At 37.3% G+C, this 17,130-nt stretch overlaps 2 protein-coding genes across 2 annotated transcripts; both read left to right on the forward strand.

Annotated features, from left to right (window-relative positions):
- Window positions 1-2,229: 2,229 nt before the first annotated feature.
- On the forward strand, window positions 2,230-4,823 carry LOC103860956. The gene is made up of 7 exons (XM_033287813.1): window positions 2,230-2,946; window positions 3,031-3,395; window positions 3,474-3,774; window positions 3,864-4,100; window positions 4,171-4,328; window positions 4,406-4,483; window positions 4,593-4,823. The coding sequence occupies exons 1-7, from the start codon at window positions 2,700-2,702 to the stop codon at window positions 4,677-4,679; spliced, it is 1,473 nt and encodes a 490-aa protein (XP_033143704.1). The 5' UTR covers window positions 2,230-2,699; the 3' UTR covers window positions 4,680-4,823.
- A 5,585-nt stretch (window positions 4,824-10,408) lies between these two features.
- On the forward strand, window positions 10,409-17,094 carry LOC103860958 (aluminum-activated malate transporter 12). Its single transcript, XM_009138639.3, has 6 exons — window positions 10,409-14,863; window positions 14,980-15,120; window positions 15,397-15,669; window positions 15,757-15,869; window positions 15,948-16,091; window positions 16,182-17,094. The coding sequence occupies exons 1-6, from the start codon at window positions 14,584-14,586 to the stop codon at window positions 16,857-16,859; spliced, it is 1,629 nt and encodes a 542-aa protein (XP_009136887.2). The 5' UTR covers window positions 10,409-14,583; the 3' UTR covers window positions 16,860-17,094.
- Window positions 17,095-17,130: the final 36 nt, after the last annotated feature.

A 17,130-nucleotide genomic window follows, 5' to 3' on the forward strand; every position in this document is an offset into this window, starting at 1 on the left:
AATTAATAATCTCTCTAAATCTACTCACTCCACGTAGGGCGCGAGTTATCACCTAGTTATATATTATTACTATTTGTAGTTACATTTAGTTAAAAGAGATAAATAATCCCTTAGCCACGTCGTCTCTCCCATTCTGTCGCGAGTCAGTTGCGATCCGCCGGAGAAGTCCTCGACGTTTGTTTCGGCCGCCGTGTCAGGTAATAGACTTCAATTTCAAATCTCCGTCACTGTTTACGTAAAGTAACTCTTTTGCATTTTTTGTTTCAGTTCTGAGCGGCGAAGGATTCTGATCTGCGAACCATGGGAAAGAATTCGAAGAAGAAGAAGAAGGAGAAGCCAATCCTTTCCAAAGAGGAGAAGAATGCTAAGTAGGCGCTCAAGAAGAAGAATCAGAAAGAGAGGGTGAAGAGTAAGACGGAGAGGAAAGAAGCGAAATGGAGGAAGCGTGTAGAGGAAGAAGACGCACAAGCAAGCACTAGATCTACTGCCCTACCTCAAAGATCAAGAAAGCTGAGAAGAAGAGGTAAAAAAAGCTCAAGAAACTGGAGAAGTTGAGGGAGCCTCTGATACTAATCAAGGAAGAACAAGATTGGATCGATGAATTGAAGAGTAGACCCATCATAGCATGGTGGGATTTCGAGAATCTTTCATATCCTTTGGTTGGAGTGTATAGAATGATTCTGAATAAGCTCAGGCGTGAGGGCTATACTGGTAAGCTTGAGCTCCATGCCATTGTGGGGTACAAGGGTAAGCTTGAGCTCCATACCCAACCAATTAAAAATACGCGTGGTCATCCGGAAGTTACACATCTCCCAAAAGTAACTTCTTCTTCTTCGTCACTTTCCGAGAAGGTGAAAAGTTTACGGCCGATATTTGTTGAATCGCGAAATCAAGAAGCAAATTCTGCCGTAGATTGCTCTTCCATCCACCGCGTAGCCATCGTCTTCCATTCAAACTCGTCACTCGTGATAGGTTCGTCAAGCGAACACTCTCTTCAGCGCTCTGATATACATATATTACATATTATAGGCAAATCACAAAAAATATGGAAACTTCCATATTTCAATAAATATATTTCCTAAATCATCTATCCTAAATCTCTCATAGTATTGGGTCCGATTGGTAATGGCTGTAACTTTAATTTTTTTGCTGTAGAAAAAAATATGTACACCTTTTGTTGTGGCTTTAGATTTTATTGTTGTAGAATTTTATGGAAAGCACTAAAAAGTTGCTTTGGATATTTGGCTCTGCATATAACTTGTACATCTGTAGGTTATTTCAAGAGCTGTGGTTTAAAAAAAAAAATTAAAACTTGGGGGTGATTGGTTGGGTTGTAACTATACAAAATTTATTTTAGCATTTTATCTGTAGGATTTTTGATTTAGCTTTAAGTGATGTAGCTTTAAAATTTTCTACAGCTAAAAAAATAGGGCTTTAGAAAATAAGATGTTTACAACCATTTTTTTGTGTGTTTTTGCTGTAGCTTTAATTTTTTTGGTTGTAGCTTTAAAAACCAAGATAAAGCATGATTGGTAATATTTAAGGTTGTAGATGAAAATTAAAGGTAAAGTCACTTTTTACATCCCAACCAATCACCTCCCTTGATTGCTTTGAATTTGGTGTTGTAGAAATAAATAGGGCTATAGACAGCACGTACAACAACTACCAATCACCATTGGTGGCTTTTAGAGCCGTAGATAAAAATTAAAACTAAAGTCATTTGATACAGCCAAACCAATCACCCCTTATATTTTCTTGGTTTTTTGTGCAAACTGTCATTAGTTTTAGTTTTTTTTTTCTTTGTTAAAATAGTTGTACATTCATAAAGTAATATCTACAGAAATGACCAATTAAAAATACAGAGAAACTATTTAAATAAAAACAATATCTATTTGTAAACAAAAAAAAATCATGGTTTTCATTGGTTTTTATCATAACTTGTCCTATGGATTTTCAGTTCTTTTTTTTTTTTACTATAAATATTACTATATTATGAATGAGTAAAAGAAAAATAAATAAAAATGATAAATAGAGTATAGATGTATATATAATATGTATAAATTTATGTTTAAACATAGAATTAAAATTTTAAGTGTATGTTTAAACATTGAATTATATTATTTTGTTTTTGCTTTTTTTTTTTAATTTTTAAATAAGCTTATGTGTGTTTTGATAATGATATATTATATTTTACTATTCCAGGATAAATATTTTACTTTAAATATATTTTCGTTTTATTATTTTAAAAGCTAAAACTAAAACCAAAATCTAAAATCACCAATCATGTTTTTCAAAAAAACTAAAATCTACTGCAAAATCAAAAACCAATATCTAAATTCAAAAACCAAAATTAAAAATCAAAAATCAAAATCCAAAATCTAGAAACTAAACAAACAAACATCACCTAATATGGTGTGAAAACATATACAAGGTCTCAGACGTCTCTTTGTCGATCAAAAAAATACAAATTTCCGTGTGTTTATATGCTTCACCAAATCAAAATTAAACCAAAAGAATTTTTAACCAAACCAAAAATAAATCAAAAGAATTTTAACCTAACCGGAAAAGTTACTGGATATATAAATAAATACAGGTTTGATTGGTGAAAATTGACAGAAAAAAAAAGAAACAGATGAAACCCCTAGCAACATTGGCTCTCCCTCTCTCTCTGTCGTGAGTCAGTTGCGATCCCGAGAACGATGCGGATGTCGGGGAACGATGCAGCGGAGACCTCTAAAATAGAGGTGTGGTGGGACATGAAGGACTGTCCGATTCCGGAGGGGTATGATGCTCGTCGGGTCCGTCCAAGTATGGAAAGGGCGTTCGAAAAAATAGGCTACACTGGTCCTGTCTCCATCACTGCCTATGGCAACCAAACACAAACCCCTGATCACCACCTTCTAGCGCTCTCTTCCACTGGAGTCGCTGTTGTACATACCATAGTAGGTTAGTCTTTTTCTGATGTTATTATATTATAACAACCCCCGCCCCGCCCCACGTTTATGTTTTTTGATCGATCCACTCACACAGAAAGCACGCGCTCAGTCATGTATCGGGATATGGTGGAATGGCGAGGTCAAAATCCACCTCCGGCTACAATGATGATCATATCCGATCAGGTGGAAGGTGACTTCTCGTGGGATCTGGCCCGGCTACAACAGCGCACTAGATACGACCTTTTTCAGGCTAATTCAATGAAGAGTCGCGATGATTTACTCCTCGTCTATTATGCAAATTGGCGCTGGGAACAATTACTAGGAGAAGAAGGCACACCACCACTTGTGACGTGTGGATTATCATCTGCTGCCGTGTTTTATTGCAAATCGTGCAATTTCGATTGCAAAAGCCTAAAGAAATTCAGGAAGCATCTCTCCAGTTATAAACATGGAATGGAAGTAAGCAAGCATCCTCTCTCTCTGTCTGTCTCAAATTCTTTTGTTTCATAATCTGAGCAACAACTCTTTGTCGAGCAGGAGGCTATAAATCCTCCGGATAAACAACTGTTATGTGTAACGAAGGCGTGGGCAAGGAACTACCCGGCCACGCCTGAAAACGCCACAGCTAAAATACATGTGTTGTGGGACATGAATGACTGTCCGATTCCCGAGGGGTATGATGCTCGTCGGGTCCGTCCAAGTATAGAAAGAGCGTTGAAGGAACTAAGCTACACAGGTCCTGTCTCCATCACTGCCTTTGCCGACCAAAAACAAACACCTGTTCACCACCTTCTTGCGCTCTCTTCTACTGGAGTCGATTTTTCACATACCCTTCCCTGTTAGTCTCATCTCCCTGCTGTTATATAATTATTATTAATGATTAATTAATTTTCAACTGAAATTATTAATTTCCTTTTGTTGAAACAGGGGTCCATTACAGTCGCATGATTACAGATTTTGAGATATGGACAAAAGATAATCCTGCTCCGGCTTCGATTATGATCATATCGGATGAAGTCGCTTCCAGCAAGGACCGTTCAACACTTATTTGCCGGAAACTACAAGAGAGTAACTACAACTGTTTTTTGGCTTATTCAGTTAGGCCTTTTGAAATGCCTGTCCTGGTCACTTCTGCTGAGTGGCTCTGGGATAACTTACTTGCAGGTTTGTTCGTTCTCTACTCTTACATTACCACCAAATTAATTACGCTGAGCTTCTTTTTTTTCCTCCCCAGTTTCAGAGACAAAAAGAAACATTCTTCACAAGTGCAGTGAAAGTGAAAGGGTTGTTGCAGCTTCTACCGGAATGTTTTGTTGCACATTGTGTTTATGTGATTGCAAAAGCCTGGATGATTTCAATAAGCATCTCGCAAGTAAAGATCATACACAGGAAGTACGCGCATCCTCTCCCCTCTCCCCTCTATATCAATAAATAGATTGTTTTAACTCTTTCTACTCGTTGTCAAACAGGAGAAGAGAATGCTTTCGCATACTCAAGCCTTTCCTCACCGGCAAAGGCAATATAAAATATCCAACTACTATGACGAGGCAAGTTTTTTTCTTCTTAATAATGATATAAAAGATTCTCAACAGTGAAAAATATAAATACATATCCAAATACTCATATGTTTCATTTCATATAATATAAATGTTGTAGGTAGGATATCCTCCCAAGACTAAACGTACGAGGAATGCACCCCGGAAGGGTTTTCTCCCGAGATCATTACGTTTTACTAGACGTTGAAATTGTGTTTACTAAAGTTATATTATCTTCCTTTCTAGTCTATGTTTCCTTTTGAAGTATTTAACCCAGTGCTTGTATAAATTTAAATTAAACTGAATGGTGTGTCTCTTTCTTCTATTTACTGAATTTCTGTTAGTACGATTATGAAAGCTCCATCTACTAAGGACAATTCTGAGGTATACAAACAGGGAAGCAAACTCAGTGAGCTCGACCCATGAACCATTTGATTATTTAGGATTGTTGCTCTTTAGACTCGGTTTTGGGAACACTTGCCAAGAGCTAATAATGAAAACTTAGCGACTGAACTTTTCTGATGGGCATAAATGCTAACCAATAGCGAGCCAAAAGTAATTTTTTTTGTACTAAATAAATATAAAATCATTTACCGCCCAGTTCAACATGAAGAGAAGGAAAAAAAAAGAAGATTCTTGTGAATCCAGTTTCCTCTATTTGCGTGGTATTTAGGTTCTCGAACTCTTGTTATTTTTTTTATTATGAATTGATGCTTGAATCAAGTCTGGAACTTTGGTTGAGTTAGCAGGATTAGCTTCTTACAATCATCATTAAACTTTCTGATCGATTAGGTTTTAATAGACTAAAATGTGGAGTTAATAGAAAATATTCCTTATTCTTTACTTGTACTTTAACCATTCGTAATTTTTGTTCCACATATAGTTCATAGCTTGATTTTCTCATTTTGTATTCCAAGAAAGTATCTCTCTCTTCTTGTGTTGCGGCTTTGCCTCACTTTCTTTAATTTGATTGCTCTAAACCCAATCTGCAAGTCTTGCAGTAAAGACAATCTGTGGAAAGCATCACTTTCTATGTAGTGCAACCGAGATTTTTCTTTACTTTTTCATAATTGTATTGGTTCACAATCACATAGTCTTTTCTGGGCCTTTACTTCTCTAGTCCTCGCAGAAGGTGTTTAACGTTTTCAACCCAATCCTGGTTTTGGTGTGATCCCTTCAGCTACCTGAATTCTGGATTTTGATTGTGAAGCCGTTTACGTCACTGGATTGGTAGTGGAGTTTACTTTGTTAAGAGATTGCATTATCTCCTCTTGTATATTTGTTTTTATTTCCTACACTATGTTATAGTTTTATACTCTTTTGAATCAGGGACTAAGGTGGTATACAATCAAAGAAGATCACTTATAGTATGAACTGATTTGGGACATAGAAGTTGGGACAGGTTTCTTTTGTTTCATCAGCATTTTAATACTTGGTATCAACCGATAGACTATTAATAAGATTCTGAGATGAAATTTTGTTCCTGATTCTTGAGCAAAACAAGACTAGTTTTATAATTATTAGATAGCCACAACTGATTTTTCATGAAAACCTAGGCGTTTCATTACTTGAGCTATGAACTCCCATTCCACTCTGTCGTAGGCCTTTGACATATCCATCTTGACTGCCATTGCACACTGTTTTTTAGCTTGTGAAGTCTTGAGAAATTGCAGTACCTCATGCGTAATTAGAACATTATCTGTTATTGCCCTTCCAGGAATAAAAGCGGATTGGTTCTCTGAGATTATGGAGCAAAGTATGGGTTTCAGGCGCAAGGATAGGAGCTTAGAGATGACTTTATAGTACACATTGCACAAAGCTATAGGTCGGTATTCATCCACTCTTTTCGCTCCTAATGTCTTAGGGATCAGCCTAACATGAGTCACATTCAATGTTGGTGACAATACGCCCGTGGAGAAGAACTCTTGGATCTCAGTGATGATCGATTGGCCGATGGTCTCCCAATTTGAGTGGAAGAAACTTGCTGAGAACCCGTCAGGCCCGGGAGCCTTATCTGCGTGGATTGCAAAGAGTGCTTCTTTTATTTCAGCCGGTGATGGGTCTCTGGTAAGCAGCTCGTTCCATTCCTGAGTTACACAGGGCTTGAGCGCTTGGGAGATCGTTGAAGAAATTTCTCCTCTTTGATTTGCAGTGAAGAGGTTGTCATAGTAGGAACAGACTAACGCTGAGATTTGGTCTTCTTCATAGACAGGTATGCCATCCTTATTCTCCATAACCGTTAGCCTGTTTCTTGCCTTTCGCGTCTTTGTCACTGCATGGAAATAGCCAGAGTTTGAGTCTCCTAGAGTTAGCCAAAGAAGTCGACTTCTCTGTTTCCAGTATGCTTCTTCTGAATTATAAGCTTTTAGGATGAGTTTATTGATATCTTGGATCCTGTCCTCATCTGGGTCGTCCTTAGTCATCTGATCATCAAGCTCTACTCGTAGATTCTCAATGGTTTGTTTGCTATTTTCCTGGAACAGCTTGCACCATTTACAAATTGCTCTGCGGACTAAGACGAGTCTAGCCTCTACTCCAAGGTAAGTACAGTTTTGCCAGATCTCCGCTACCAATTCTTTAATCTCTTTTTGATCTTTTAGGCGTCTGTCATAGCGGAATAAGTTATGGCCTTTCTTTCTTGTTGTATCCAGGTAGGAGAGGATAGGGCGGTGATCAGATCCCTCGAATTTAAGATATTGACAGCGGCAGGAGGGGAAGAGCTCCATCCATTCTGGGTTGCTCATAGCTCTGTCGAGGCGACATCTAACAAGGTGTGCACCTCTTTTACCCCTCCAAGAGAAAGGGTTACCAGAATGTTTGAGATCAAACAGGTCATTTTCAGATAGGAATGTTCTGAAGGCTCCAAAGGTGCCTTCTGCTCTCTCTGGTCCTCCTTTTTTCTCACTATTATCTTGCAGTTCATTGAAATCCCCTGTTAAGAACCAAGGTTCCTTTAGGTTAGCATGTAGAGTAGTTAGCTCGTTCCAGACTGCATTACGTTTTGTGTGATCAGGTTCTCCGTAAAGAAAGGTAGTCAGGAAGCTCTTTCCTTTGGAACTGATTCTCGTTTCAATGAAGTTGTCTGTCGTAGAAAGGACAGTAAGATCAATGTCTTTTTTCCAACTGAGAATCAGACCACCACCGCCGGGGCTATGGGGGGGAACTATGCAGTTATTTTCCTCTTTCAGCCAGGGGAGTTCCTTCCTAATCATCTCTTCTGAGTTCTTTGTTTCCATTAGGAACACTATGTCAGGAGACTTCCTTTTCCGAAGCTCCTTCAGACGCTGGACTGTTATGGGGTTCCCCAACCCACAACAGTTCCAGCTCAGAACGACTAAGGAGCCTGGGGAGGGGGAACCCGAAAATCCATTTTCTTCTTCGACATAGCTGGAATTAGTTGGATAGGTGGGTTCTTTGGGTTCTCTGATGCCTTGTTACCCGACTTTGAAGCTTCCCCGCGAGTACGTCCTTTGTTTGGTACATCATTCTTTTGTTTTTTGTTAGCTCCTGGTGAGTGAAGAATTTGTGATAATCTTCTTTTCTTTGTGCTGGCTCCTCGCAGGACATTAGTTCCGCTTCGTGGTGATCTTGCTTTATGATGTCGCACCGTTCTTTCCCTTACTTTGTTTTGGAAGTCATTAAGAGTTTCTTCCTCCTGCAGCTCAGGGATTAACTGTTGTTGCAGAGGAGATGTTTCCGTCGTCTCAGGGGGGCTAACAATAATTGATCTAATGCGTGCAGGGTGTTCTCTGACTTCTTGCACCCGGAGAGTGTTAATTTGGGCAGGTTCAACACTATAAGGTGGGTCAAAGCCTAGATCTTCTTCTTCTCTTGGGATGGGGGTGAAGATTTGGTCTTGACGTAGTCCCATAAGAGACCCCTCTCCCGGTGGGCTTATTGACTTGATGCCTTGCTCCCAAGGTGAAAGCGGGCGTCTCGGGGTTGTTTCCGAAGCTAGGATTGAAGCTGCTGTCTTTTCCACTAAGCCTGACGCCTCACTGTTAAGGACCCGTTGTCTCCTAGCTGCAGCTTCAGTAGGATCTGAACAGCTAAGGTATTGGAGTGTAACTGCATTAAGATCCTCCAAGACTTGCTCTTTTGATCTAATAGTGACATGGTTATGTCTTGTTTCTTCAGGCGCTAGGTAGTTCTCTCGGCGGCCTTGGGCTTTTAGCAGTGCAGCTGTGGTCTCTTCTACCTGGCCTCTATCATCTCCAAACTTTACTCTCTGCCTTCTGGCTGCTGCCTCTGTGGGGTCTGAGCAGCTCAGGTACAGCATAGTTGCTTCGTGAAGGTCCTTTTGAATTTCCTCTTCAGTTTGTTGTCCCTCTGAGCTTTGGTGGTATTGGAGTTGTAGAGGTTCGGTTCTGGAGTCACGACGCTCCAAATGATTTGAGCTATCTTTTTGTGCTTCAGGGACCGTTACTGTCGTAGGTTTTACTCTCCATTCTTTGAGTTCCCTTTGTGGGAAAGGGGCCCGCTTGTAGTGTTCTCTTATTGCAGCTGGTTCTCTTCTTGTTGTGTAGGAAGGAGATGAGTAGATCACGGGTTCCGGTTCTTTGAGGTTAGAATCTTTCCTCCAAGTTTCTGCTATATCGCTTTTGGACATCATGTTTTTTGTGGGAGGTGGAACTCTTGTTTGTTTTGTAGCGACTCTAGTACCAAAGCTATTGCCATGTCTGTCAACTCTATCTTTGAAAGGCCTAGGGCTTCTGGTTTCTCTGGTCGTAGTCCCCTGCTTTTCTCCCTCACGATGCAATGAGGTGTGATCTTGTTCCATGTTGCTGTAGAGGAGGGGTCTGGCATTAGAAAGATCTCTCTCGCTCATCTCTCTCACCTTTGTTTCCTGGTGCTGAGTTGTAGCTTGGTTATCTCCTGTGAAGCTAGGACAATCTTTCTTGAGATGGGAGAGGGCATTGCAGAGGGAGCAGTGGTTCTCTAGGCGCTCGTATTCCAGATGAATTAAGCTTTCCTCTCCAGAGTCAAACTCGACGATGGATTTTTTAACCAATGGTTTAAGTCCATCGACTAGAACCTGGATTCTCGCCAAGGTTTTTGTGAGCTCATGATTCATGAGTGTTCCCAGATCCTTCCCTATGTCGCGCAGCATATCTTCATGCCAGAAGTGGAGGGGTAGTCCTTTTATTCGGATCCAGAACGGGATCTGCGAGGGGAAAGTCGCTGAGATGACTGGTTCCCATCGTTGGAGTATGACCATCCAGTACGCAAAGTGGTAGGGTCTGTTTTCCAGAACTCGCTTTAGATCTTCTTCTCTTTCAAATCTGAATTGGAAGCAGCCATTTCCCAGATCTGAGCCTGATACTCTCCCTTGTAGTTGCCATTTGCGTGGGAGGGCAGGGATAAGAGCCCAAATTCTCTGTTCCTGAGGGTTAGTGGTTCTTCCAATCAGTGTGAGCGCATTATCTTTGATGAGAGCAGAGTTATCAACGTAGGGCGCCTTGATTCGTTTGATAAGAGGTTCATCTTTCTCTACCAGTTGGTTTTTGCCTTTCTCATCCCATGTCAATCTTCTTGCCATCTTTACTTTTCAGTAATCTGGTGAGACGGAAGTCTTGTTCTGCACGGAAGTGGGGATGTTAGATACCAGCTTGACGTTTCTTGAGTGTATTAGATGCTAGATGCAAAAGAAAGCCGTAGATCTGTGGAGTAAAACTTGTTGAGGCATGAGGTTTGAAAAGATGAGCTTCGTGGAGGATGCTACTTGAGGTAAAGAAGTAGGGTTTTCATCAAAGAGCCATGAAGAAACCGATGAGAACTTTCCGGTTTGAGCAAAGATACGAGTAGTCACTGTCCTGCTTTCAACCGTTGTCTAAAGTCGTCTCTCTTACTTTGGGAATAGTGCCTGGGAGAGTCCTTTCTCACCGAGGCGTTTATTGTACACTAACTAAAACTCTCTTTTTTGTGTTTACTAAAGTTATATTATCTTCCTTTCTAGTCTATGTTTCCTTTTGAAGTATTTAACCCAGTGCTTGTATAAATTTAAATTAAACTGAATGGTGTGTCTCTTTCTTCTATTTACTGAATTTCTGTTAGTACGATTATGAAAGCTCCATCTACTAAGGACAATTCTGAGGTATACAAACAGGGAAGCAAACTCAGTGAGCTCGACCCATGAACCATTTGATTATTTAGGATTGTTGCTCTTTAGACTCGGTTTTGGGAACACTTGCCAAGAGCTAATAATGAAAACTTAGCGACTGAACTTTTCTGATGGGCATAAATGCTAACCAATAGCGAGCCAAAAGTAATTTTTTTTGTACTAAATAAATATAAAATCATTTACCGCCCAGTTCAACATGAAGAGAAGGAAAAAAAAAGAAGATTCTTGTGAATCCAGTTTCCTCTATTTGCGTGGTATTTAGGTTCTCGAACTCTTGTTATTTTTTTTATTATGAATTGATGCTTGAATCAAGTCTGGAACTTTGGTTGAGTTAGCAGGATTAGCTTCTTACAATCATCATTAAACTTTCTGATCGATTAGGTTTTAATAGACTAAAATGTGGAGTTAATAGAAAATATTCCTTATTCTTTACTTGTACTTTAACCATTCGTAATTTTTGTTCCACATATAGTTCATAGCTTGATTTTCTCATTTTGTATTCCAAGAAAGTATCTCTCTCTTCTTGTGTTGCGGCTTTGCCTCACTTTCTTTAATTTGATTGCTCTAAACCCAATCTGCAAGTCTTGCAGTAAAGACAATCTGTGGAAAGCATCACTTTCTATGTAGTGCAACCGAGATTTTTCTTTACTTTTTCATAATTGTATTGGTTCACAATCACATAGTCTTTTCTGGGCCTTTACTTCTCTAGTCCTCGCAGAAGGTGTTTAACGTTTTCAACCCAATCCTGGTTTTGGTGTGATCCCTTCAGCTACCTGAATTCTGGATTTTGATTGTGAAGCCGTTTACGTCACTGGATTGGTAGTGGAGTTTACTTTGTTAAGAGATTGCATTATCTCCTCTTGTATATTTGTTTTTATTTCCTACACTATGTTATAGTTTTATACTCTTTTGAATCAGGGACTAAGGTGGTATACAATCAAAGAAGATCACTTATAGTATGAACTGATTTGGGACATAGAAGTTGGGACAGGTTTCTTTTGTTTCATCAGCATTTTAATACTTGGTATCAACCGATAGACTATTAATAAGATTCTGAGATGAAATTTTGTTCCTGATTCTTGAGCAAAACAAGACTAGTTTTATAATTATTAGATAGCCACAACTGATTTTAATTAGGGTTTGTGTTTACACATAATTTTTCATCTATTGGACTTTGTAATATGTATTACTATTTCTTTGTGTTTATACACATGATATGATCAAAATCTCTTTTGGCTAACTAAACATGAACCAAAGTTTCTTTTTGTTGGTAATTTCATTTTCTTCAACTATCTTTTCTTCTGACACGAGGAGAGAACCCACATGAGCGACGTGGACAACACACGAGAAATCTGAAATCTCATAAGCTCAACAACACAACACCCTAAAGTAAAGAAACAGCTGTTAAATTTGCATACAAAGATCTCACCTTGACACACAACACTACAAAGAGAATCGTATATTTAAATATTTATTGGTCATTTTAATAACTTAACTAATACGATGTTTGATGTTTCGGCCAAAAAAAAAGAACTAAAACACATTAAAAAAAATATCATAAAAAGTAAACTAAATAATAAATCACCTGTTATCAGAAATCTGTAATATAAAATTAGTCATAATTTCTGATTAAAATAAAGTTAATTTATAAATAACAAAATATCATGAAAATTTCTATAACATATCTTACATTTTGAATAATATGTGACTACAAACTCAATGTAGAACTAAAAATATCTAGAGTGACAAAATCAAGTTGATCAAGAAAATAAAAGATGTCCATTTGTAAATCAACCTTTTGTAAACATGTAAACAACCCATCACCCATCTTGATCTTCTTGCATTTTGCAACAATGAACGTAATTTTTTAAAATAATAGAATCAATGGAGTTGGTTGATCGACTACGGCGCTAATTTGGGATCATTAGAAGTTCACAATATGTAGAATCAAAAACCTTGTTTTATTAAAAAAATTGAAACATATTATAATCAGGTTAACTAATCAGTCACGTAGAAAAAAAAATACAATTTTCTTTGGACGGTGAATTCATAACTGTTTTTCCAGCGAATCCATTTCAATGAGTTGTGTGTATCAAACTCAAAAGTCGAAACCCGTGTGATCATTAATACTGTTCACGTTTCTTTTCCCTTTTTGGTGAAAGAATGCGGTAAGAGAGACGTTACATTTCGTGAAAATACGATTTTAAACAATATTTCTCCAAGCCGAAGCAGTAAGAACATTATTATTGCTTCATGTTTTTTTTTCAGTTTTTTGGGACAATTATTTTATATAAATTTAAATATTGTTCCAAAATATAAATTTAAATATTTTTTTGTAACATATAAATTTAAATATATCCTGCCAAATATACGTCCCAATACAGCGAATTAACTTCACAATTAAAAAGAAAATGAAATATCAAATTTTGTAGTCCACTAAATTTTTTTTTTTTTGGTTTAATGTAGTCCACTAATTTGTTAACTATAATCGTCTCATGTTGTATTTATTTCCTTGTTGTTCGAAGTCAGAAGTTATTTTTGGTTAGATATGAATAACTTAGATATTATGAATTTTACATGGCTGTTTCGTATTTAGTGATTAACGTGGCATTTAGTTTGCGTAATGTGATTTAAAACCCAATTTGTAAAATTAGTTGTCCCCGTGCAATAAAAGGAAGGTATACATGTGTTATGTGTCAACGTTGGTACGGCTTTCAAGGATCCAAAATGTCAACTTTAGTTGAGATATTCATAACTTGTTAAAGACTTCTTTTTTATAAGAAAAAATTTATATGCTTTAGACTGTATTATATTTATCACCAGTATGTTTCCTAATGAAACCTTGTATCGTTTATGGTTTATCATAATACAATTTGAGTTTGTGTTCGTGTAGATTGTTTACATATGTTTTATTGGTCATATATATGATCAATAACTTATTGTGCTGTAAAATAAAAGTTCGTCTAAGGACTACATATTTAATCTCTTTTTGACCTAATACAAAGTGATTAACTAATTCTAATTCCTCGCATACATAATCAATGTGATAAAAAAACTAGTGGTATGATTTAATTATGTTCGACTAATTCGTGTAACTAAAATGTGTATGTCCTCTACTTTTGTATTTAGTTAGATAACACAACGTTAATTTGTAACTAAGGATCTAGTTTTTCGAACTATATAACAATATTAGTTTACATTGGATGACACATGCATAGTATTATACAATGCAATGTTAATATCTAAGAATAATAATTTGATCTCATATTTTATAATTAGTAAAATTATGGAACGTATAATTTGTTTTTATGGAACGTATGTTAGTTTAGTATCTTTTTCAGTAACTTTTGACTTCATATTTTCGATCTTGTGAATAAAATAGAAAAAGGTAGTTCAATTAATATCAACATCAATATTTGCACGTCATGTGAAACCCATCAATCTAATCTTTCATCACTTGCCACAAGAGAATATTATTATGTACCTATTAAAGGTAATTATGTAAAAGTATATAGACATATAGAGGTAACAAAGTAACATCAGGAGGGTTTTATATTTGTTGGGAACGTCGAATAGAGTTTTTTTTTTTGTATTTTTTACAAACAATAATCGTTAAAAGTAAAAGAAAATCATTACGAGATAAACAGAATAAAATGACCATTAAGCGAAATTGCAAAAGGATATTTTATTTTCTCATCAGAATGTAAAAACATCAAAATAGATTTGAACCCTAATATAATCATGATTTTGTAAAATCATGCGACAAGTAAAAAAAATTACGAATCGAAACCTAATAAATGAAATTCTCGTAGTTCAACCAACACAATCACACGTATTAACAAGTATGAACGCAAACCATAGATCCCCATCACTCTATATATACACATATACACACACACAAAGAGCTATATATAGAGAGTAGCACAATAACAACACATTCTATTACAAAAAGAGAGAGAAAAAAATATAGAACCACTTTCTCTCCCTCAAAATGTCCAACAAGGTTCACGTAGGAAGCACTGAGATGGAGGAAGGTTTGAGAAATAACAAGTGGAAAGTGTTAGAACCTTCCGAGAAAATCAAAAAGATTCCGAAAAGGCTTTGGGATGTCGGAAAAGAAGATCCAAGAAGGGTAATACATGCCCTTAAAGTAGGTATTTCCTTGACACTTGTCTCTTTGTTATATCTCATGGAGCCTCTCTTCAAAGACATTGGGAGCAATGCGATTTGGGCTGTCATGACCGTCGTCGTCGTTCTCGAGTTCTCTGCCGGTAAGTGTAGCCAAGTGTCAATGATCCTTTTATTGTACATATAATTTGAATTCATTAATATAGTAATTTAATTAGTGGCATATATATCACATGTGATGGATTTTTTTATTCTTTAGGTGCAACGTTGTGCAAAGGGCTTAACAGAGGATTAGGAACACTAATCGCAGGATCTTTGGCATTTTTCATTGAGTTTGTTGCTAATGATTCGGGAAAAGGTCTTCGAGCTATCTTCATTGGCACTGCTGTTTTTATCATTGGTATGTGTTTTTCTATATATTTACCCTTTTATTGTATAGTAACTTTAGGTGTATACGTCTGATTGTTTTGTATATATTTCAAGAATATATTAGTTGACTTTCCGTTCTTTGAACATGCAGCATGATATATATCATCTGTGATAAATAGCATGAAACAGAATTTTGTTATCCAGTTTATAATTTCTAAACCTAAACTAATCTTTTTGAATTTATTTCTGTATATTAAGTTCTAACAATAAAACTACTAAAATTTGTGCCTCTTCTAAATTATTACAGGAGCGGCTGCAACATATATAAGGTTTATACCGTATATAAAGAAGAATTACGATTATGGTGTTGTGATATTTCTCTTGACGTTCAATCTCATAACGGTTTCAAGCTATAGAGTAGACAGTGTGATAACCATAGCACACGATAGATTCTACACTATAGCTATCGGTTGCGGAATATGTCTTTTCATGAGCCTTCTTGTTTTTCCTATTTGGTCCGGTGAAGATCTACACAAGACCACCGTCGGTAAACTCCAAGGCCTCTCTCGCTCTATAGAAGGTACATATAACGTATGTAATATTAGTTAAACATCTTAGAAATAACATAATTCATATCCATTTTTAATATTTTTTTTTTGTTTTGTAGCATGTGTGAGTGAGTACTTTGAGGAAAAAGAGAAAGAAACATCAGATTCAAAAGACAGAATCTATGAAGGGTATCAAGCTGTTTTGGATTCTAAATCCATTGACGAAACACTGGTAAGTCTTTTTATAGTTCTTTAATTGAGAATAAATAAAATAAAAAACCACAAAATAATATAATTTTATGAAATAAAGGCATTATATGCAAACTGGGAGCCAAGACACACGATACGATGTCATAGATTCCCATGTCAACAATATGTGAAAGTTGGAGCTGTTCTTCGTCAATTTGGTTACACTGTTGTTGCTCTTCACGGTTGCTTACAAACTGAGATCCAAGTACGTATAATTATACATTAAATAAAATACATGTTTTAGGTTAAGTTGAATTAAATTAAATGATCTTTACTTTATTAATTTTCTTTCAAGACTCCAAGATCTGTTCGCGCTCTTTTCAAAGATCCTTGTGTAAGATTAGCCGGAGAAGTGTGCAAAGCTTTGTCGGAACTCGCCGATAGCATCTCAAACCACCGTCACTGTTCGCCTGAGATTCTCTCCGATCATCTTCACGTGGCACTCCAAGACCTTAACTCGGCTATCAAGTCTCAGCCTAAACTCTTCCTCGGCTCCAATCTGCATCGTCACAACAATAAACACCAAAACGCAGTTTCACAACGCAACCGTGCAAACGACGTTTCAAACAAAACTACGGAGAGTACTGGTTCACGTCAAGGCCAAAGCGGCGCCGTTTCGCTGTCTAGCTTCAGGACGGACACGTCAGCTTTGATGGAGTACAGGAGATCGTTCAAGAACAATAATAGGTCGGAGACGACGTCGGCGGCGGGAGAGAGGAGGATGTTACGGCCGCAGCTGAGTAAAATAGCGGTGATGACGAGCCTTGAGTTCTCGGAGGCTTTGCCGTTCGCGGCGTTTGCGTCGTTGCTGGTGGAGATGGTGGCGAGGCTTGACAATGTGATAGAGGAAGTGGAGGAGTTGGGAAGGATCGCATGTTTTAAGGAGTATGACAACACGCGTGATCCGACGGCTGACGATGTCCGGTGCGAAAAACCGGCGAATGTTGTGATCAGTGTCGGCGCCGCGGAATAATTTTATTTTATTCATCCGATCGTTATAACGACGAATTGATTATGGGGTTCGATTTTAGGTGTATATTTGAAAATGATAGAGACTTATTCAGCCGATCGTTCTAACGACGAATCGATTATGGGGTTCGATTTGGTTCGGTTTGATTCATCCGATCGGTATATTTTTACAATAGAAAAAATCTAAAAAATATTTTTTAACTTTATAAATTAATAAAAGATCATATTTTACAATACTATTAACTGTAGTAAGTTACAACGATTGTTTCGAGATA

The sequence above is a fragment of the Brassica rapa genome, chromosome A03 (assembly GCF_000309985.2).
Source record: "Brassica rapa cultivar Chiifu-401-42 chromosome A03, CAAS_Brap_v3.01, whole genome shotgun sequence".
NCBI classification, from domain to species: Eukaryota; Viridiplantae; Streptophyta; class Magnoliopsida; order Brassicales; family Brassicaceae; genus Brassica; species Brassica rapa.

Bases quoted from the DNA above. Each gene is read 5' to 3' on its own strand.
- LOC103860956 (XM_033287813.1), top strand. From the start codon at position 2,700: ATGCGGATGTCGGGGAACGATGCAGCGGAGACCTCTAAAATAGAGGTG. The intron at 2,947-3,030 runs GTTAGTCTTTTT...CCACTCACACAG, and splicing joins TGTTGTACATACCATAGTAG to AAAGCACGCGCTCAGTCATG. The intron at 3,396-3,473 runs GTAAGCAAGCAT...TTTGTCGAGCAG, and splicing joins GTTATAAACATGGAATGGAA to GAGGCTATAAATCCTCCGGA.
- LOC103860958 (XM_009138639.3), top strand. From the start codon at position 14,584: ATGTCCAACAAGGTTCACGTAGGAAGCACTGAGATGGAGGAAGGTTTG. The intron at 14,864-14,979 runs GTAAGTGTAGCC...TTTATTCTTTAG, and splicing joins CGTTCTCGAGTTCTCTGCCG to GTGCAACGTTGTGCAAAGGG. The intron at 16,092-16,181 runs GTACGTATAATT...TTTTCTTTCAAG, and splicing joins GCTTACAAACTGAGATCCAA to ACTCCAAGATCTGTTCGCGC.